Source organism: Hesperophylax consimilis, chromosome 26 (assembly GCF_061612785.1).
Source record: "Hesperophylax consimilis isolate HC1 chromosome 26, BYU_Hcon_1.0, whole genome shotgun sequence".
Taxonomy (NCBI): Eukaryota; Metazoa; Arthropoda; class Insecta; order Trichoptera; family Limnephilidae; genus Hesperophylax; species Hesperophylax consimilis.
Window position 1 is genome coordinate 23,769,345 of NC_142861.1, and position 23,565 is coordinate 23,792,909.

Here is a 23,565-nt window from a genome sequence, read left to right on the forward strand (position 1 = left end):
ATCCTAGACACAAGAGACTGTAGATCTTCCAATCAGCACCGCATCATCAGCATACAAGAGGCAACTTACTTCCAGATTACTCATATTCGCGCCCAATCCCAACTCTTTCGTCAGCATGCAAAATACATTGATATTGGAAATGATCAAGACTTTAACAACTGCAAATAATCTTATCTTCTTTTTAATGTATATACCATAAAATGTAAATCATTTGACTTTAAAGTAATATTAGCAACACTAAAACATGTTGAAGGGAAAATTTTCAGTTTCCGAAAACAAATACGCAAAAATTTTCGATTTCAACTTAACACGTTCGCGGGCAGTGAGTCACCCTACTTTGGCACTATTTTTTTGTATTAGATTTTTGCGAATGCTCTAGCATTTCCGTCATGATACGTACCAACCAACACCATCAAGTGCGACGCGAATGCTATAGCAGACGTATCTCAATACATTTGACGCATGCTATAGCATACGTAACCACGCGGGGTACGCCGGGCGAGCTGTACGGGAAGGGGTAAACACTGTTTTATCTTTGTGTGCAGAAAAGGTCTCATGTGACAGTAAGCGATCTGTGGTTGTGTCAGCAGTGACAGTAAGAAATAGACTACCTATATTTTATAAGGATAAAGCAACTGCTCAAGCATATCTGACAAAAAAAACTCAATAAACTTCGAATGCTATAGCATCCGCGACATAATTAAACTATGCAATGCGAATGCTATAGCATGCTTGTCCGGGAACGTGTTAATTACTACAAGAAACAACTATTGATGTCGGGCGAGATGGTAAAAAAGAGTCCCACTTTTTTATCGATCAAAGTTAAAAAATTCATGCGTGACCACCACGATTTTTCCTATTTGTATCATCAGACGCTTGTTTAGAAGTTAGGTAAAGGCTAGGAAATATGCCTAAATTATTAAAATAACCCGAACTCAGAACCTTTTGTGCATGTTTTTTTCCATCTTCCCCGACGTGAATAGTTGTTTCTATTAATTATCATAATTGCATAAAAAATGGTCAACTTAACACAAATATGTGAGGGTTGAAATCGTCTGTTTTATGACTGAAATTGAAGACTTGATTACTTGTCACTGTGATGATAAGAAGTAATATAGTATTTAAATCATAAACTCACCGACAGCGGCGTGATAATGTGTAAGAGCATCTGACAATTGTCCTTTGGAAAGAAAATCTCTACCTAATTCTAAATGTTTATTTACTTCGGCCGATGTTGCAGATTCCGCAACTAAAACGAAAAAATTAACAAAGCACATAAATAAATGATCAAAACATAATTTCAAGACAATTAAAAGTACACGTACACTGGTATAACAGTTTATGAACAAAACAGAAAAGCAAACGTCAAAATTGTATGACAATACATAGGTTATAAATATAAATTCACTATCATTACTCACCATCGAACAAAAGTTCTAGTACTAGTAATAATAAACATGGCGTTAATTTGTGCCTACAAATTTTTTGTATACTGTCCATTGCTGGTTACTATCTAAAGTTCTAAAGAATTTACTAAATTGTCTGTTATATTGCTAGATTAATACAAAAGTGACACACGCACAACACTCCATCTCTTTTCGTGGTTTAACCTGATTGGTCCAAATAATTCTCATTTTATACGAGGGGCTACAATAACCTAAAGTGTTGGAAGTCGATCAAGTACCATTTGTCAAAAAAGTTATATTATTTAAAAATGTGTCAACTAATTTGGTTATTTTGCGACAATGTGATAGATTTCTATGAATAAGTCGTTTATATTTACACTTTAAATATAATTAGATTAAAATTACAATTACAAAAACAATGTGAGTTAAAAGGGATACATTTTAAAAATATCTTGTTTGTTACCCTAATGCCCTATTAGCGATTATAATTTTATTTATTTTAACGTTTTTAGAGATTTGCAACAGTTTACAGTGACTAATTCTTATTTATAACCCCAAAATTATTGACAAATAATTATGGATCGATCGACTATGAAACCCATAGACATATGAATATTAGTAGACCTGCCCTAAGTGATTAAAAGCGTATCATCCCCACTCCCCATACCGGTTCCATTGGCGCCGGCTGTGCTCGCGTAGGGATGGCGTAGGGCCTCAAGTGAAATTTGAAAACGTGACGTCATCATTCTTGTGCGAACTATGGTCGAGGCATCATCGGTTCATTTTACGAAATAACACTGCAAAATGTTGACTTGTGATATGAAAACTTGTAAAAATAGATGTGAAAAAGAGAATAAACCCAATTGTCGTATTACATTCCATAAGTAAGCATTATTTTACTTTATTTTAAGCTTATTCACACCGTATTATATGGATCAGTTTTAGAAACATATACTATCACATCACAATGTAGCGATTCTCAAGTGGGCTCATCGTTGTTTACTGGGGTAAGTAAATTATGAAACATTTGTAAAAGTGTCTTAACTAAATACTCTGAAACTAACTACGACTCTGAAAATAGAAGCTGCCTTACTTTGCCGAATTTGGACTTCGCAAATTAGTTCATAACGTGGCGAGTAATTTGCGCTCCCATGTAAAAATGTCTATTCATTCAAAAGCAGATTTTACTTTTAAGAACTAAATGGTGATATTATAATGCGAGATGCCTATTTACTGTCAGATTGATTTATTGACGAATCACAGTCAGCCTTACCCCCTTCGTTCTTCAACAGTTGATTTTACCCCTCGCCATTATCTTCTCGTCTATTAATTCCTATGTCTGTGATGAAACCATTACCTACCTACTCGTAATAAGATTATGAATGATGGTAATCGTAAGTTTTTCATGCAAATTGTAATATAGTCATTAACACATTCGTATATTAGTGCTATTTTCGTGTAATATAAATATTATGTTAATTAATTCATTTATAAGGATTTTTGATTATATTTAATGCAATTATAGCCCCTAAGAATACTTTAGTTAGAAGTGACTGTCGCATACTTGAGCAGAAATACGAAGAAAAAAAAAAGCGTACCTAATAATAAAATCACACCTCAATGTTTTTTTTATCCACATTTTATTTATGTACATGGGTAACAATGTAGTGAATATTTCCTGACTGTCTGTATGTGAAGATGATCTGTCCAGCGTAAATGCATACAGAAATGCTCATCGCTTGCCTGTAAAGTCATATTCGCCTGCGAATAGGCTGTCATTCCCATTTGAAAAAAATTAGATTTGGTCATTTGAAATAATTTAATTTTTCAGTTTTTCATTTCGCATAAGAATTTATTTTGTTTAGGTTATGAGTCATAATTTTTTTTTTTTGGTGTGGTTGGTTATAAAATCGTCCACTTAGAATAACAAGGTTCCTTCTTGTCATGCGATAATTGACTCTAGAGAAGGAAACTTTAGATTTCTTTATCGTACAACGTTACCGTGTCAGATAGTACCTGTTTATTGCAAGGGGTCGAAATATCAAATGCCATAATATTATAAAAAAATATAAAAAAAACCGCAAGTAAATATTAATACATTTTTTGTAGCATTTTACCCACAGGTCGGTAACGTATCGATAAAAACCGAGGGCGGTATACCGAGAGCCTACCGATCTATAAATATATTTTTTTTTATTATTAACAAAAAGATACACGAATTACAAATAAATATAATACAGTTATTGATTACATAATATATGTATTTGATGTACCCCCATAAATAAACAGGGCTTGTATGTATTGGATCCTGCAAACAGTGCAATCGGGTGGGGGAGAGAAAGGTAGAGATACATTGTACTTCCCGTATACAGCTAGCGGTACTAGGTTTTGGTGGGTGCTCGATATTTATCACGACACCGCCGGTATCACGTAGCGACCTTTTAATTATCATTTTTACCAATAACATTTATTTTAGTTAAAAATATTATAAAGGCTTTATTATTTAGGCGCATTAATAATATCACAAAAAAAATCCACAATCTCATTGTAACTTGGTGACTGACTTGATTCAGTCTTTAGTTATTGTTTCCATGTTCACGCGCCATTTGGCCGTCTTCTCAGTCTCTTGTCGAACTAAAATTTATACTAAAATATTAAATATGACGTTACAGTAGTACTCTTACAACAGTACCTGTGAGTCAATTTGACAATGATAAGATAATAACATTCAGCGCATTCATTATCGTATAATATTGCCGTGTTATATGAAACCTTGTTATTCCAAGAGGCCGAAATATCAAATGCTATAATATTATTAATTTAATAGGTTGAAGCAGTGTTGCCATATAAAAATTTACATTTTTGTAGCATTTTCATAATCTTTGTGAATAATCAATAAATTATAGGAATGTCATGAAGGATTATAAAAACGACTCACAATATTATTGCTATCAATAAAAATTTATTCAAACAAAACAAGACTAGACATACAAATTAAACATACACGGTGTATTTGTATTGGACCAGCTGTACAAATACCATAAAAATCATAAATAATATATTAAAAAAACAGAGTTGGCATATCTTTTAATATCAAGAGGTTTTACAAGTTATTTCATGCACACTGGTTATTTGTGAGTTGTCAAATGGGTCTGGTTTTCATCCATGTCATGCATTCAATTCCTCTTCTAGCTAAGTTCTACATCATTGGACAAGCTATAACTTCTGCTAATAACGATGGTAGTAGAAGTTGTTAAAATATTGTTAGGTTATTCGTGACCCGGGAATGTTTGTATTTCTTAAACAGCATATGATTTGAAGGTTCACATAAAAAATCGCCATTTTTTAAAAAACATTACATTTCTATTAAACATTGGTCAAATATTATTACATATATTACTTTAAGTACGTATGGAAAGTATTTCGGCAATTCGTGTTACATATTTGGAGGAGTTATTTGGGCTAAAACAAAAACCCAATGACTTTTATATTGTACAATATATACATATAGTAGTCCCAGACAGAGGTCATAAGTACGTCATCAAAGATCATCCTCTTCAATTGATCACAAAGCTAACTTAGTAGTTTCACACTTTAACAAAAGATGTCTCGCATTTCTTTTGACTTATTTATTGTTGACATTCCGCGAAACGAAATTACTGAAACATTTTTTCTTACAAATCATTAATCATGTGTTTACATATTAAAAAATGTATGTAAGAATTTAAATTTATATCTATGATCATCAACTTGGCCATAGACAACACACACAGAAGTCATAATGTTAACATTGCTCCAAGTAAGTACCATGAATGGCAATTTTAAAGTAAATAATATGCTGAAATCATGTGTTTATAAATTTAATGATTTTTTTATGAATCCTAAAAATATAGGATAAACGGTTAAGTACAGATGAATTCAATTGCTCTCTAACGCTATAAGCAGTTTATATGTCTCCATATTAAAATATGATTTTTTGAAAGAGGGTGGGAAATTTTCGAATCGAACACTTAAAAAAAATTAAATTGTTTATGTAGCAGACCTATCTGTGACTAATATATCTTCAAATCAGTAGATACATACAAAAATATTGCAAATTATGTTTAAGGTTAACACATATATATATTCAGTGAAACCTACTTATAAAGTTACCACCAAGTTTTTCTCATGTAGTCTCTTGGAAAACTTTATGAGAGTTTCACTGTAGATACAACCTTTTACAATTTTATAACTTGACATGGTTAACTTTGCATGCAACCAGAAGAGTGAACTACAGGCTAAAGATTTTCATATCGATGTTTCAAACTCTCGCCAAATTTAATGACTATCGAATCAACCATCATTTAAATGGCACTGATCGTCGATTTAATGGCTATCCAACCTAACCTAAATGTTATTTTTGTAGGCAAACATTTCAAAATGGCCATTTTTAATAAACATCTAAAAGAAACCAGAAATTATATAATATTAATCTTTGTCTTAAAACTAGTAAATGTGTATCCAAAAAGACATTGCTTTGGTATAAATTTATACTAAGATATATTATTAGTTAAAAATGGAATTTTTTATCAATCAAAAGGCATCGCCTAGGTGAAAATTTTCCATTTATTTCTAAGTATTTTATTTTTTACGACATTGTGTCTTTAAAAAATTTTGAGCTGCACAAATGCTAAGTTTTTTTTGGACAACAAAAAAAACAGAATTTCAAAAAGATCACAAAAGTACAGTCTAACAAGCAAAAATAAAGAAAAAATGAGAATGCTGCAATGAATCTCCCAATTCTTTATTGTGATGAAAATGTATTACACAGGGTTTTCCAGTAAGAGGTGTTATTTTGATATTCAATCGTAAAAGATCAATGGTTTCATTGCTTGTGTGGCATGTAGCGCCGTCTTGTTGAAAGTATCAATACCATCAGATCAATACCATCCAATTCCGGCCATAAAAAATCATTAATCATCTCTCGATAGCGCAATCCATTCACCGTAACTGTTGCTCCAACCTCATTTTCGAAAAAGTAAGGTCCAATGACTCCGCCGGACTATAAACCGCACCAAACAGTCACACGTTGAGGATAGAGAGGCTTTTCAACAATAACTCTTGGGTTTTCTGAGAGACAATTGTGACAATTTCGCTTGTTGACGAAGCCACCGAGGTGGAAATGGGCCTCATCACTCAAAATGATTTGCATTTGATTCACTCAAGTGAATTTTAATAATTTCAATGCGTTTTTGAAGCGTGTATCGTTCCATTTTTATTAAAGGCGTAGTTTCTACTTGTCAAATGTCAAAAAATGACAGCTTCAAAAGTAACATCTGCCGAAATAGCGGGCTATTCAAAATAACACCTCTTATTGGAAAACCCTGTATTTAAAGAGTTAACAATGACAGCAAAATTAATTTTTTGACATCTCCAATGTATGCGTAATATACTTGATATTAGTGCAAGAGCTCACCCATAGATGGCACTAGCAGTAGTCTATTAGATTACCCATAGATGGAGTTTAGCTGACGAGTATTGTAGAGACTGAGGGCAAAATAAATAAGATGGGAACCTCAGGGTCGGGGTCCACATTATTCCAACCGCTATTAAGATGTCAGAGCCCATTGTCAATCAATCACATTAAAAGTCCAAGTATTTTGTTGAACCGTAGTTTTCTTTAGTAGTTTGTGAGAAAACCCAGAGATACAATAGTATGTAACTGTATTTTTGGGATAATTGCTTTAATCTGAGAACATTGAAAAATTACCATTTTTTAGTACTTCTCTCCGCTAAGATAAAAAGCATTAAGTATTATTTTTTTTACCAATAGGAGTACTTTAGATACTGTCTTTCAATTAATGATTTCAGAAACAATCCAATTAAACCCTAATTACATAATATTTCTACCATCGTGGTGTCAGAGATCAATTATTTATATATTGATTTGTAAATTCGTATTTGTGAAGAAAACCGTAAAGTTTTGAGGTGGTCTTAAAATGTTATCAATCATTAATTTGTATATTATTTATAATTTTCTATTTAATCTACTTTTCGTGAGCTAATTATATATTTAAATATTTTCAAAGACATCCTCTTTCAAATACAGCTTTTGATTTAAAAATATTATATAATGACTGTAAGATTTTTAAAATATTAAAAAATCATTTGTAAATTATTTTTTTTTATATTAACTCCACACAGGAGGCCCTGAAGAAAATAATTTCCCTCGGGGCCTATGTCATCTTTGGGGATGCTGTGTGGAGGGTCTTATTGTGGAGAGGAAGGAGTGAACATGGGTCTTGAAGAGTCCCATGTTGTAGGAGGGAGGAAACACAGAGGCCGGCAGTTCGTTCCACAGCCGAGCTGTTGAATTTAAGAACGAATCGTAGAAGCGACCCGTTCTCATGTGACAAATGTCAACCGTGTACAAATGTTGGGCGCGCGTTTGGCGTGTATCCCGACTACTACGAATCAATGACGCTAGTTCCTCAGAGCATCTTCCATTGTAATACCGATAGAACAAGGGCAGCATACCTACCTGACGCCTGTGCTCTAAAGATTGCAGTCCGTTTGTTAAGATTGGGGAATCTATCAAACGGACCGCCTGTTTCTGCACAGAGTCAAGGGTTTTTTTCAGGTATTTAGGGGCTCCGGACCAGAGATGGCTGCCAAATTCGACAGTAGGGCGCACTTGCGATTTGTACAGGGTCAGCAGTTGTGTATTATTAAAGTATCTGTGGGCCCTGTACAGTACGCCCAGCTTCTGAGAGGCCAACTTTACTCTATTTTATCAATCATCATTCAAATTCAAATTACCAATACATCAAAATTACATTATTGAAAGAAACACAAGTATAAGAAACAAACTCATTTAAACATAAGAACACATATGACACATCCATTCACTATCAGCCCATTGCCGAATGGATTGTCGATCTTGCACTGATATAAGGCTTGCCCAGCTTCTTCATCATCAACATTGACTTTAACATCAACATCAACACCAATCTCAACATTAACACCGACTTAAACATCAACGTTAACACCGGCATCAACATCGACCTTAACATCAACATCGACCTCAACATCAACATTGACTTCAAAATCAACATTAACACTGACAGCAGCCTCAACATCGACCTCAACATCAATGTCAACACAGACATTAACATTAATACTGACATCAACATCGGCATTGAGCTCAACATCAAAACTAGCACTGACATCAACGTCATCAATATTGATATCAACATCATTAATATTGACTTTAACATAATAGAAACACAAGGAGATATGACATGGAAGTGTGCCAAATGTCACCGAGCTACGACCAAACTGCAAGGACCATCGAGGTGGCCATGCTATGAAAGTTATGCATTTGGTGTATAGGTAGAAACAAAAGCAGGGCGCCACTGTGCATAGATGCGATTTATGTAGTATGGGTGAGAGATGTTGGCGACACTTTTACGCGCTTAGTTTCGAAATAATAATATCTCCCTTGATTATGTTATCTACTATCAACATCATACCGACATCAAGATCATCAAAATCAACATTGGCCTCATCTTCATCATCATCAACAGCTTCAAACTAACCTCAAGTGACTTTAATTTTAGTACTCCTTAGCAATTGTATTTCACCAAACGTAGTGTGCATATCAGAGAGCAGTGGTACGTAGAACGCTCTGAAAAACTTGTCAGATTTCTCCGGATCGAGGAGCGGTAGTGAGGTGACTATGGTCCACCTGTCGGTGTCCAAGGAGTAGTCCGGCTCTACGGTTGATGGTTCCCCGACTGTGGAGCTGACGAGGTAGTGGCAGCTGGCGATGTCGGTGTACTGGCGCGTGTCTTCGAGATTCATATCGTTGAAATGGTCCGGAGAGAGCTTGGTGGCTGGAAACATACAAAAATGTTAAAAATTTTATACAATAAAAAACTGTAACTGTACATCTATAATTGAGCCCTTGCCCAAAATAATGTTGTATCCATAGAATAAAGAAGAAAACTAGAAGTGCCCTACATATAAATTTGAATAGAAACAAATGTGCTACTGACTTAATAGCTTTTGGTTCTAGACCATTTAGCACTTGGCCTGGTCTCTCTTAGACTTGCCTGAAATTGTATATCGCCATCCCATTTGAATTTCGTAATCATGGGAAAACACAGTTTTGTGTGGAAATATAGACCCAAATTGGTTTGTTTGTTTTGTTTTTGAATCTTTATTTAGATGTACGCAAATTTTTTCATACATCTAGTAGGAAAATATAAAAAATACAAAAAAAACAATGTACAAAAAATAACAATTACATTTTAAGAGAAAAAGATAAATACACAAAATTACATTATATAAGATATCTAGGTGAATAAAATAATATTGGTGAGCATGTTCAACAAAAAGCACATGTCGTACGAAAAGTGCTAAGGCTTGGGGCTTCCTTTATGACATTTGGTAGGTTATTATAAAGTTTTTGCCCTTTATAAAACGCGCTGTTTTGTGTGCATGAAAGTTTAGTTTTGGGAAGCCTAAAATCTCTGCGTCTTCTCGTAGGATAATTGTGAACATTTTCATGGTACATAATATTTCTTTGCAGATAATTTGGGAGCATATTTTGAAGCTTATACATCAATTGGGCTTATATTTCGTTCATGAAACACGTCCACAAGGAACTTATGTTATTCTTTATTCTATCGTTGTATTTAACAATATTTTAGTTTGGGGGAAAATGGTAAAAACGAAACAAGTAAGGTTTTATAACATTTAAAACTAGCTGTACCCCGCTACGCGTTGCTGTGGATAAAGTATGTCTTTGTAGATAAAGAAACGATAACACATTTTGCTTTTATTTTGATGGCGATTTTTTTTTTTTAAAAAAGCAAGTTTTACCTGTCACAGGTGACATCTATATAATATAGGTATATAAAACACACACGGATATTCAAATGCAACGTCATGTTTTCAAAGCAATTGGTGAAGAACTTTTGAAGATTTAAGATTTTGAACAAACGAACATTTACATTTATATTTTTTTATTATCAATATAAAGTTTTTTTTTACAGGTTTTTTTTTTCGAAGTCTGTCTCACTAGGATAAACCTGTGTCGAGACAGACGTATTTGATACATGAATTAATGTTTACATATTTTTTGATACATAAAATATTTCATTACATTAAATGACATTGTGAAAAAGATACAAAATAATAAATAATAATAATAAATGATAAATTTGTTAATCAGCATCTAGTTGGAGTACATACTTATGTAGGGATTTTTATAAAATTTTTGATCATGGATCTGTCTTGGCTGATGATCCAAGACTTGATGTCTGTTTTATATTTTAAAAAAAATTCGTTCAGTCTAATGGCTAGTGGGAGAGCATTATATAGCCTTGTTGCAAAATATCTAAAATTTCTCTGGCCAAAAGTTGTTTTAGCGAAAGGGATTTGTGAGAAATTATGTCCTTTGGTTCTAGTATCACGAGCAGTTTGGATATTGTCAAAAGTAGTTTTGTGTTTGAAGAGGTATGTTAGTATGTTTTTAGCATAAAGTTGCCTAATGTCCATAACACAGATTTTCCTAAAGATTTCATCCGAACTGCTTGTGATTGGTAGTTTGAGGATAATCTTTATTATAAGTTTCTGAGCTTTAGATATTGGATCAATGGCGGCAGCATTTGCTCCTCCCCATGCTATGATACCATATTCTATTAAAGATTGACAAAGTGCATAGTAGATTGTTTTGAGCTGGCTTAGGTTGAGAAAGTTGCGAGTTTGTCTAAAAAAGTAAATGAATTTTCTAAGTTTGTTTGCTGTAGTGGTTATATGTTGTTTCCACTTTAAATTGCTGTCAAAAATAATACCTAAGTATTTAATTTTAGTTACCTGTTTTAAATAAGGGCAATCACATATTATCGTATTTGTCAGGTTGCAAGCACATATTTTAATTTGATTTTCTGGGTTTCTTAAGGAAGGATTAATACTAAATTCAATGTATTTAGTTTTGGTTTTATATACTATATAAAATATATTTTATATTTATATACTAGCCGTTCCCAGCCACACGTTGCTAAGAACTAACATTTAAATTTTTATTTATATAGATAGAGATACAATTAATAAAATACAATTCTTAAGAGGTTTCAGTGAAAAGTGGTGACGAATGGTAATTAATTATTGTTTCTGCTGAATTTATTTAAAACTCACCGTTTTCCGCATCCGAATAATACATCGGCAGCATTCCGTCGAAGTGCGTCTTGAGGAAGCCGACCTTGTAGCGCGGGTCCGGGAACAGGAATGAGGAAGGGAAGCGGTGCCACTCCTTGCCGTAGCACACCGTGACGCTGGGCAGCTCCGGTTCCTCAGACAGCCCGCGCAAGATGTCCATTGGAGCGTGATAGTTGCGGTACAGGGCCACGCTGCGAGATACGCCTGGAATAATTGCATGTTTTTATTTTTATTTGAATACCGCACAAGAGTCCCAACTGTTCCCAATCGTCTGGAGCCAGCGAGACTATGGCATCCTCAATAGGGGTATATTGTGCGGCAGAAAGTAGTGAGGAGGGGAAGAGGATAGTGGGAAAATACCTAGCTATTCAGATCTGGTCACCAAACACGGCTAAAGCCACATCAAGAAACTTTTCGATTCTGATTGGTGGTCTTTCACTAGGGTGATACTGTAAGTATCTACCACTATGGAACTTATCGCAAATACACTACATATTATTTTTAATTAATAAATTGCGAAATAATAATGTGATAAAATTTACTTGCACACGCCGATGTTTGAACCGACAACCTCCGAATTCATAGATAAGGATCGTATACGTTGAACTACGGAGGTACTTGTACACTTGAAACTTTTTTACACAAAGTACCGGCTAACCCTTCAAGCTAATTTGTTAACTTTTGGGAAAAACTCAAATGGACTCATTGTGGTTTCCTTATTTTCATATGAAATGACAAAAAAGTGAGGTGACGATAATGTTTATAATACGTCTAATAAAATAAGTGTGTTATTATATATTTTTTCGCTATCAGTAATTTTAATTGCAAAAAACGTAAAGGGAGCCATTATTTTTTATGTTTGCATTAAATATTTTAATATTTAAAAGATTATATGTTTATTTCTAGTAATAAAATATGAGAGTGTATTGCTTCTCCTTTCAAAAACAGTTTTTAGTTTTCGAATAGGGTCAGAAATATATCATTTATTCATATTTTATTGCAAAGCGGAAATATTCCGACCGTCTAGTTAAACAGTTAAAAAAAGGTTGTTTACATAATGTACAGGAAAAGGGTAGATATTATATTCCATGAGCCCTTGATGTGATATTGCACATAAACAGCACTTTACAAATCATCTAAATAGTATTACATATTATTGTATAAAAATCACTCCAGGATATAAAAAAAACATTATTTTTTATTCCTACCACTGAATATATAAATAAATAGCTAAAAACGCCTTCCATATAGATTTGAATGGAAACCAATGTGGCCACTGACTAATAATATCTATTGCTTCTAGCCCATTTAACACCTGCTGACATTGCATGTGAGTTGTTGACTTGCAAAACCCGCTCTGGAAGCTTTTGTTGGTTCCGAAATAATCACGAAAAACTATTTAGGACATATAAAATGTAAAAGTAACATAATATCTTCACTAATTATATAAAGGATCATGATACAGTGACAAAGGGTAATGTATTTTATCATTGGGAGGCCCACAAATATTAATAATCATTACAAAATTATCGCCGGAGTGGCTTTTGCAACTCCTTATTTTGACGGAGCAGATTTTGTTCATCGTAAAGTAGGTATGACAATTAAAATACAGTAGCGCGTGGTTTTTACTGTGAGATAATGCACATTTCATTGAAATGATATACAAATTACGCAACTATCTAAATAGAATAACATTGACGAATGACATTTTATGTTAATATTTTTTCCTGTTTTCATATTTCATACAAAACACCCTGAGTTAATTTCTTCCTAGTTGCATAAATGAACCGTGAAACTTCCAAATATCGTTTCTTTTTAAAGAAATGCACTGAAAACGGAATACCAGTAAAAAGTAACTTCTTAAGTTATGTTCTTTAATTTTCGTCAAATCATTATTGTTACTAGTCAATCATATTGCTATTATGAAAAAAACGATCAGAACCTTGAGAAAAAGAAATAGGAAAAAAGTTTTTTTTTTACTTTTTAATATTAGTTATTTATGATGTCATGTGTCATATAATACAATGTGAAATGTCAAAACTTTAAATACCTGTCATTGCGTATTATCATCTGGACTTATGTAAAGTTTCCTTCAATCAATAGGAAGAGATTCCCTCACACTCATTTAAGATAAATCCATTGTTTCAACTACAAAGACCTTTTTTCATGGAATCAAAACTGATCCGGCTTCCTCTGAATAACTGTGATTTCTCAAAGCGGCCATATTTGATTTTAAGCATCTTTATTTGAATGAAGGCATCTGATTGGTTGATCATTTTTGTCAAAATATTTTTAGGTATTGTAATTTGACGACTCATATCGCCAACACACATGAATTTCAAAATGATGATAAAACAGTTTCGTATTGGAAATTTAAGGCCTACTTTGACATACTTTTGGATCACAAAACACGCCCATGTCACATTTATTGTGTACTTCTTTATTCTATGATTTGATAGTGTAAAGCACACAATAATTGAAATATATGAACTCACTCAGCGTAGTAGCGATGACGATGAAGGCCACCATAAGATGGGTGGTGCGCTGGGCGTAGTGGCCCCCGGGGGGATCCTGGCGCCCCCCAAACAGCTGCGCCACCAGCGGCCGCTGTCTGAAGTACAGCTTCTGCATGCAGTCCACCCCCACGGCCCCGCACAGGCAGATCATGGAGTACACGGGGAACAAGAATCTGGAATTAAGCTAGGTTTACTGTTTGGTCTCGAAATGAGAATAGGATTAGTTCCTACCGGGAAGTCATTTATTCAGTTCCTACCTTTCCCTAACCATCACTACTAGTTGGAAACTGTTTTGAATATGGAACATTTTGGAAGAAGATTGTGCAAGTTCGAAAGCTTCTAATTTTTTAACCAAGAGGAAGGACGTAGTTCTTTCATAATTTTTTTTCAATTCCCGGGTTACGAATAACCTGACTGAGAATTTGAAAATCTTCTACATAATACCACCACAGTAAGCGGAAAATGTTGCATGTGTCGTGATGGAGGACTTAGCCAGCTGGGGTATTGAACTCATGACGCCTGGGTGTTACACAGAAGCGATGCCAACTCAGCCACTGACCGGTCTTAATGATTGTGTTTGTGTGTCTGAACTCCTTCACAAATGCTAATCGGTAAGATATTTGGTTATCCTTTTTCCTCCCAAATCTTGCTTATATCCTACATCTACTTTCATCCAATTTCATCAAACACCATTTCGTTCTTTTTTTATTTGTTATACAGTCCATTTTCAAGTTCATCTGATGCTGTAATTTTATTCAAAGCACAATCATGGGAAAAGGTCTACAAACACACAGAAGCAGGGATGACTGAAATAAATAAATGGCTAATGAATAATCTTCTTACACTCAACATTTCTAAAACAAAATACTTGACTTTTAGTAAAACAAAAGCTGGTCAGCCAGATAGTCGCCCACAATTACATCTTCACCCCTGCACCAACACTTCCACAAATAACACACGCTGTACTTGTGACAAAATAGATTATGCGGATAATATCAAATATCTCGGCTTAACTGTTGACCATAATCTAAAATGGGATCTCCAAATTAACCTAATAACAAAAAAAATCCGGAAACTATCATACATCTTCAAAACAATACGAAATATTATGTCATTAAACCAGGTAAAAAATATATACTTTGCACTTTGTCAAAGTATTCTAATGTATGGTATTTCAGTATGGGGAGTAGCAGCAGACACTCATCTCAAATCCCTTAAAATTAACCATAAATCAATAATTCGAATTATGTTCAGAAAGCCTTATCAACATCCGACAGAACAGCTAATGATTGAAAATAACTTATTAGACATAGATAAACTATTCATAAAGAAGATCATCTACAAAAACTGCATAAAAAAATTACCACATCACATAACTCACTCGCAAAACACGAGAGCAATCACACACAAACAATTACAAGTACCTACCGTATATCAAATCAAATTTCGCTAAAAGACATGAATCTTACCTGGCTCCTCACATATTCAACATGTTCCTAACCCAAACTAAAACTTACGTCTTACCAAATAATTTGAATTGGGTGTTCAAAAGATTTGTAAACTGGTTGATGATAAAACAAAGAACAGATATTAGAAATATTCTAAACATCTAATGCATTTTACAAACCATACTGCACACAAATTCTAACAAAATTACAAAATTTTACAATTTATTATAATACGAAATACTCATTTCATATTTTTATACATAATTCTTCAACACATATAGTAACTACTACACTTATTTTTCTATTTTTATATTACTCATTTTTTTACTTCTATTTTTTCTTATTATTTTTAAATAATTTTTACTAAACATTTAGTTTATATATAAATTGTTAATTACCAGCCTCAGAACAGACTATGTCTAGTGAGGAGGGTAATGAAAAAAAAAACATCTGTACAGAACCAACCTTAAATAAACGCCCGGGTTGCCGGCACTGAAACTGAAACTGTATAGTCAACCGGCTATAGCTTCGGATGCAACAACCACTAAGAATTAGTTAGACGACTATTAAGTTAGGTTAGACGACTATTAAGTTAAATTAGACTACTATTAAATTAGGTTAGTCAAAGCAGGGTTAAATTATTAGCTACAAGAATACTAGACTAACCTCTCCTCCTTATGCGGTTGTGCGAAGAACACAGCCAGCCAGGAATAAAGGGGCAGGAGACTGAGCACGTAAGGTTTGCAGAAGAACGCCCGCGGACGGCTGTTGGGCAGATGATGGTAGCAGACCAACAACAGGGGACACAGTAGGGCCATCAGCTACAAAAATAATTCATAATTATTACTGTAACACGAAATTATAAATATTAAGGCCTTTTGACAACTGGCTGCCTGAGTTTTAACCAGAGACTGTAAGGTGGGTTCCTTAGTATGTGCATCTGTGCATTTTTATTTATTTTATTTGTTTAAGTTTTTCATCTAGAAAGACTAGGAGGTTAGTGCAATTCCAGTCTGCAATATTATATGATATATATACAAGAGAGAAATAACAATGACAAATAAAAATAAGATAAACAAAAAAAACATAATAGGTAGGTACCCGATGATAACATAAAAAAAGCATTAAAAGAATAACATAAATTAAAGTTAAATTAAATGATCATCCAGATTAACGGTGGTGAATTCCGACGGATGGTCGCAACAATAGGTTAGAAGCACGAGTCTTCATGTTGTAGTCAGCTGGATGTACGCGAGGCCGGAGGCATAAGTCGGTGTCAAACGGCCGGTGCGCTGCACAACATAGTCCAGCGATTGTCGCCAGTCGAAGTCGTAGCTGATTGTGAGTACTGGACTGAACTGGTTGGCGCGGCGCAGCGTAGGCAAGCGAGATGTCGCCAGGCGCAAGAGTGGATGAGTAATACTGCACTGAATTGTGTTTGAGTACTAGACTAGACTGAGTGTTTGTGCGGCGCATGGCATTTATATAAGCGCGCAACTTGAGGAGAGGATAAGAATAACACGCAATTGATGCACTGATGGTAGATGATTCATTAGCCTGTTGCCTCCATATATGTATAGGTGAAAATAGGTGTGTTTAAAATTATTATTTAGGTATTGGTGTAAGCTAATTCGCTCGTCTTCTTTTACCTTTGCAACGTCGTTATCCATATTTTCAAAGCGTCTTACCCAAATAATATTGTAATTCAAGAAGCCGTTCACAAAATAAAAGGTCCACGGCTCCGTCCCGTACAGATCTGGCCCGTGATCAGTCAGGACGTTGTACTTGATTAGGTTCCAGGGCGCGATGACCAGACGGCCGTAGTACACAGAGTCCACTAGGACGGCGGGGCCCAGGAGAAAGATGATGCTGAAGAGGCTCCAGCGGACGAGAGTCAGCCGCTGGCCGGGCTGGCGGAATGCCAGGTCTATAGCGATCGGAAGTCCCAAGAGGGCGGCAAACGGCCATCCTGGAAGATGAAAAAGAAATGGTTAAATTAATTAACTAATCATCACACCGTTTCCCAGCTGGGGTAGGCAGAGGAAATAGGCACACTCTCTTAATTCAATAATTCTAATGCAGGTGACACAGCAAGGTTGCCCAGGTCTTGGTGGATTATTCATAAGTCCATCACTCCGGAACACACCGACCCCCCCAATTCCAGCCCACCGCTCATATCTTTTTCCTTCCCAGAACTTCCGCTCCTTCCTTTCCTTAAAAAGACCTTCCACACAGCATCCCCAATGAAATTATTGCCTGAGGGAAATGATTTTTCTGAGGGTCTTCTGCGTGGAGATAATGTACAATATATATATGGTCTCATACATTCTCTTTTGTTATTCTAACTCTTGACATGACCCCACTCAAGTATTTGATTCATTTTATGGCGCCATGTCTTCCTTCTACTTCTTCTACCACTAACTTCCGTGTCATGTATATGTCACATACCTTTGAGACGTACACGACATACAGTGCTAATCCACATGCTAAATTATAAAACCAATGCAGCATCTAATTCGCCAATTAACTGAGCTCCTCAACTCTAAATAATATTTGTCGTAACTCTAACATTGACATTTTTCGGATTCACTGCCCAAATTCAAACGTGGCATCACGTCAATAATTTAAAGTATTCAATGCGCATACATACAGTCACACACACACACACAAACACTCACACATTCATTATACACACACCTATAAACTACACAAGTCACCTGGTAATTAAGGAATAAACATACCACTTAGCAGACATTACAAGGAAACATATCATAGGTACTAAACATGAAGTATCTTATTCCTGTATATTATTTAATCTCTGTAAATTTGTACTGTTTGTTTCTATAATTTTGTGTTCGGAGGTACCTCGTCGATACTATGGTTTTCAAACCAAATAGGGCAATGGGAAGAAGATTTGTGTAAATGGTCTAATTGAATGGTAATAAATAAATAAAGTAGCCAGTATTTGTGGTTATGTGTAGTTTTCTCACCCAGCAGCGTGCTGACGGCCACCGCGACCACTGCCACAGGATAGTCCCTTCTCCACCAGGCGGCTAGCGCCATGGTGCTGAGGATACCGCAGAAGGAGCTGGGCAGCAGCGCCGCCGAACTGATAAAGGCCCCCGCGCTGGGCAGGGTCAGGGCTAACCACAGGCGCGCCACCTGTACTCCAAACTCCTGGCTGATGGCTCTGGAATTATAAATACAATGTTAACTGAATAGAATAGATCTGTTACTATAAAAACACTGATTTTACGTTTCCTAATTTTTCCCTTTTTTACACCAAAAAACCCAAGTCTTGCTTCATTCAAAAAGTATGTAAGTCTTGTTGCGATGAATTTTGTATTGTTTCTTTCTGTCTCCTTTCCTATCCCGTGTATTTGTAATCGAGCATAATCTATTTTTACCAATGTATAAGTGGGTAAGTACGTTCTTGTAAACTCCTACCTTGGCTTTGTGCTTATGTGCATATTCCTGTATACATATTTCCTTTTTTGTTTCATCTTGTTTGTTCTACACCTCCCATTTTCTATTTTTGTAATGTTTTGTTTGTGAAACTTATAATTTTGATTATTTTTCTATTTTTGTGCTGCTTTGTATGTGAAACATATTATTTTGATATCAAAATACCAATGTAAAATTGTACCTATTAACTCCCACCTATGTATTGTAAGTTCCTCTCGTCTTACAATGAGTTTTGTAACTCATTGGGATTGCTCTAGCAAGAAATAAAAACAATAAAAAAATTTAAATAAAAAATTTATTATGTTGGCATATAAGAGAGTGCAAGGCTGACTATTGTCACTTCGTTATCACCTGACATCTGAGATAATATTATATTATTGTTCATCTCCCTCTTTGCAAGACCAACTCTATTTATCTATGGATCAACAAAATCTTACTTAAAAAAAACATACCAAATTGACATTTTTAACTCGATTATACGGGACAGGAAACGAAAATCCATTAGACCAACACACTCAAACTAGATCACTCAATCTATCTTCCCATCTACTCTCATCCTTCATCCCTTTATCCTCTTCCTGTAAACCCCTTCATCCTCCCCCACCCCTCCTCAACATATTTTATTAAGTAAAAAAAGATTCACTTTTATTGTTACACTTTAATCTTTTAAAATTTACTTTCAGCTCTTTCACTGAAGGATGGACCGCCAAACAACGCGGTCTTGGGACACACTCCTTGCCTCATTCACATTCATAAATAACATCTCACACATACTCTCAAAGGGTAAAGACATTACACTTTGTATTGTAACTTAACACAGTTCATGATATTAAATAAGTTACTTGTAAAAGTAAAGATCTGCACTGGCGGCTGCCAGGGCCTGAACACATCTGGTGACATAGAAGGCGATGGGGGCGCCAGCCGCGTGACCCAGGAGCGCTGCAGGGGCCCCAAACAGCCACAGCGAGGAGTAGGAGCGCAGGGCATACTCGGCACTGTACTCCCAGGTCTGGAGGCCACTGCCGAATACTGCAAATATATACAAAGGATTGGGTTATAAGCAATGTTACCTTTAAGTTCTTTTTTGGCTTGACTGTATTTAACATGTATATATTTATCTTTTATGTATAAGCTGTTTGTCTCTTACCTTTACCAATAAATAAATAAATAAATTATGTAAAATTGTGCGACCGCACAACTGTTAAAAATTGTCCACACACATGTTTTTATCTTCTGCTGTTATGTATTTTGTATATAAGTATAAACAGAGGTAATATCTCATTTTAATGTGACTGTTTCATTGTTGTATACCTGAGAAAGAATGCACATTCTTCCTAGGCGATACATAATTTCAAAACCTTTAAAAAGATTGTTAACAAAGTCCACGATCTCCGTCACGATCGTAATACGTTCCTATACCTCGGACGGGTAAAAGCGGGAAGCTGGTGTATCTGCGTCATTAAACCTAAAAAACTTTTTTCTTCATTTTCAAACTAAAGGGTTAAAAAGAGTTTACGCTTCAAAGCATTCTAAAAGTCAATAAACAGCTGATATTAATCCCATGGTGACTGATTTGTTTAAATATCTTCTAAAAAAATCAAAATTTGGACTTCAAAACGAAAGCTGCAATTAAAAAGGTTATACATACCACAAAATTGAATCAAAATGTGATAGAGATTCACCAGATTCCCGATTATCTCTCACTGAAATACTGACAAAGATTGCTAAGTAGCTAGCCATGAAAGCGAGAAAATTCTGAGAGAAACCGACTTCACTCGATTTTTTTAATAAAAATCATGGTCGACTTAGTCAAATGTTTTGTCAAAGTCTATAACATGTAGATTCATCTCCCGAAGTTAGTGCACTTTACCCCAGGACGTCTTGTATATGCCTCTCCTATTCAACAGTTAAGCTGATTTTGTTTGTTAATGTGATGTAAAGCAGTAATTACTGAGGTAGTGGAGAGGCTCCCAGTAGTTGAAGACCTCGTCGCAGTCCGTGACGTGGCACCACACGGCGGCGCAGAAGCGGGCAGACACAAGCGCCCGAAAAGCGGCCGCGCCCCCCGGTAGCGCCAACCCCGCCACATTGGATGGCGCGTCCGTCGCCATCAGTTCTCTGCAACACACACACAACTTAAAACTCAAAATACGGACAATGTACACGGGCATTAAACATATACATTTTGGTCGTTGGTGCATGGGTAAGTAAGTAATGTGAAATGTAACGTGTAACATTATTCAAGTTCAATGAACTTTAATTTTAAAAATAGTAACTTCATACTTATCATAATATCAAACAAGCGATAAAGTAGGCACAAAAATAAATTTACGAATTAATAATTCTTTATTTGAAATACGTGTTTCCTTTGTTCAAATGCTTGAGAGATAGTTGTATGAATTAATAGAGTGATGATACATTACTAAGACAATGCGCGTGTTTTCAATGAACTAGGTCCAGTGGACATACTTTAGCGGCCCATTCATATACATATTCTTTTCAAAAGCGGTGCTATATTTTTTGTTCGATTAGTATGAATATAATGTGTCTATATTTTTATACTTTCATTGGATGGTCATTATTTTTTTCATCAATTCATTATAATATCATGGGCCAGTTGCTTCACAGAACTTGAATAGAACTTGCACAGAACTTGAAAATGAGCTTTGAAATTTGATGAATTGTTCAAATTCTGTGAAACAACCCGTCCTAACATTTGTTGGGTAAATTTCTTCTTTTAAAAGGTAATGCTGAGGCAAATATATTTTTTTAATATTTTCAGCTTCATAAATCCTACAATATTATAATATCCTCCTAACAGTCTGGAGCCAGTGAGACTATGGCATCCCCTGTTGAGGTATGTTGTGAGGCTGAAGGTAGTGGAGAGGGGAGGGAGATGGGGAGGAGGAAGGCGGGGGACTCCCCCGGACGCCCCCGGTACTCCAGCCAGGTACTCACCTGGCTATTCAGATCTGGTCACAAAACATGGCTAAAGTCATTGCAAGCAACGTTTCAAATGGATTTGAACTCGCGATCTTCAGATTGGCAGTCGAGAGTCTTATCCCTCGACAATATTTTTAAGTTCGGTTAGTTGGAATAAATTACCACCTGGCAAGACTCGCTTTTACAACACTATGGAATGAAAAATGTATTTGTGATTTTCATTCAACACAGCTGATGCAGTTGCAATATGTTGTGTGTTTGTATTGACCAGAATCTCTTAACCTCTTGAGCGCTAGAGCGTATCCTTGGATATGTTTAAAAAATCTTTTTTTTTTAAATAACTAGCTATTCTGGGGAAAGTACATATGTTAAAATATGAACTATTTTTTATAAATATATAAACACTTTATCTGTTTAGATGGTACAATTTACAATTAAACATTAAACAATTTACAATTAATCATTTTGCAAAAAATAAGTAAGTTATGTAAAATAGAACCAGATGGCGCAAGGCGAAAATTTAGCGTTGGCACTCCAAGAGTTAAACAGAAGCAAACTCTGGAATAATTGAGGATGTGTGGTTAGGTTGAGACTGGATCGGTATTTACGAAAAGGTGGTATTTACTTGCGATTGTAATTTTAAGAAATAGAAAAATAAAATGTGAAAACTTTAGAATTATTGGTAATTAATAAGCAAACACACATGTAGGAGAATAAAACATTTGAGTGAAAATGTTTAGCTTCTTCCAAACCCGACAGTCAATCAAGTCAATAAACAAACCGTTTAGAAATCACACCGGCGAGAAAAACATAAAAGCAGCAAGAAAGGTTAAATGAACATCGATTTTTAAAACAAAACGCTCTTCGGCTTATGTGACATAATGACCCCAACAAATGCAGAGATAAGCACAAACATCACAGCGCAATATGTATCGCCAATGAAATATTCAAAAAAGAGATTGCGGCGAATTTAAATATACCTACCGATATTCCTCATGCTTCATAGCGGTTTTGGGGATCAAACTCTTTGTGGATGTCCTCTGCTTCGTGGAAGATCCCTTTTTAGTGGTTCCATTTCTAGCTTGCAAATTACGCTGCCGAATATAGGATATAGGCGGCATTACGCTGAATTAGCCATTTGGCCAATTTGGCATATACTATTTGACAGCTTTGGCTGGCTTTGACACACATATACTGGTGTTGTCATATTGTGTTGTGATTGTATGGACTTTATTTTGTCGATATATAAATAAATTACAAATCATCATAAAAAGTACTTGCCTATCTTGTAAGTTTTATAGTAAAGCAATCTTTGTTGTGATACTAAACGAAGTTGGAAAAAATTGTGAAACGAGCCAAAATGTCACTTATTATCCAAGTTCTTTTTGTTTTAGTATGAAACCGCACAACTGCTCCCATCTGTCTGGAACTAGTCTATGGCATCCCCAATTGTGGTATGTTGTGAGGTTGAAGGTAGTGGGGGGGAAGAGATGGGGACGAGGAAGGTGAGGAAGTAAGCTATTTCAGGACGAAAGCCAATTCAAGCAACATTTCAATTCTCAACGGTGGTCTTATACTAGGGCT

The 23,565-nt window shown here is 35.2% G+C and overlaps 2 protein-coding genes across 2 annotated transcripts in view; both read right to left on the reverse strand.

The window, feature by feature from the left end:
- P58IPK (dnaJ homolog subfamily C member P58IPK) overlaps positions 1 to 1,597 on the reverse strand; it is a 30,570-nt gene extending 28,973 nt beyond the window's left edge. The window contains exons 1-2 of the mRNA XM_089647090.1: positions 1,422 to 1,597; positions 1,139 to 1,249 (exon numbers count right to left, since the gene is read on the reverse strand). Coding sequence (XP_089503216.1) covers positions 1,139 to 1,249; positions 1,422 to 1,500 — 190 coding nt within the window. The 5' untranslated portion in view covers positions 1,501 to 1,597. The remainder of the gene's footprint in view (positions 1 to 1,138; positions 1,250 to 1,421) is intronic.
- A 2,655-nt stretch (positions 1,598 to 4,252) lies between these two features.
- On the reverse strand, positions 4,253 to 23,171 carry Alg9 (alpha-1,2-mannosyltransferase Alg9). The gene is made up of 9 exons (XM_089647124.1): positions 22,966 to 23,171; positions 20,990 to 21,156; positions 19,881 to 20,067; positions 18,564 to 18,763; positions 17,262 to 17,542; positions 16,240 to 16,394; positions 14,105 to 14,298; positions 11,589 to 11,813; positions 4,253 to 9,280 (listed from the first exon to the last, which is right to left on the reverse strand). Exons 1-9 carry the CDS (start codon positions 23,100 to 23,102, stop codon positions 8,985 to 8,987), a joined length of 1,842 nt encoding a protein of 613 aa, XP_089503250.1. The 5' UTR covers positions 23,103 to 23,171; the 3' UTR covers positions 4,253 to 8,984.
- Between the last annotated feature and the right edge of the window lie 394 nt (positions 23,172 to 23,565).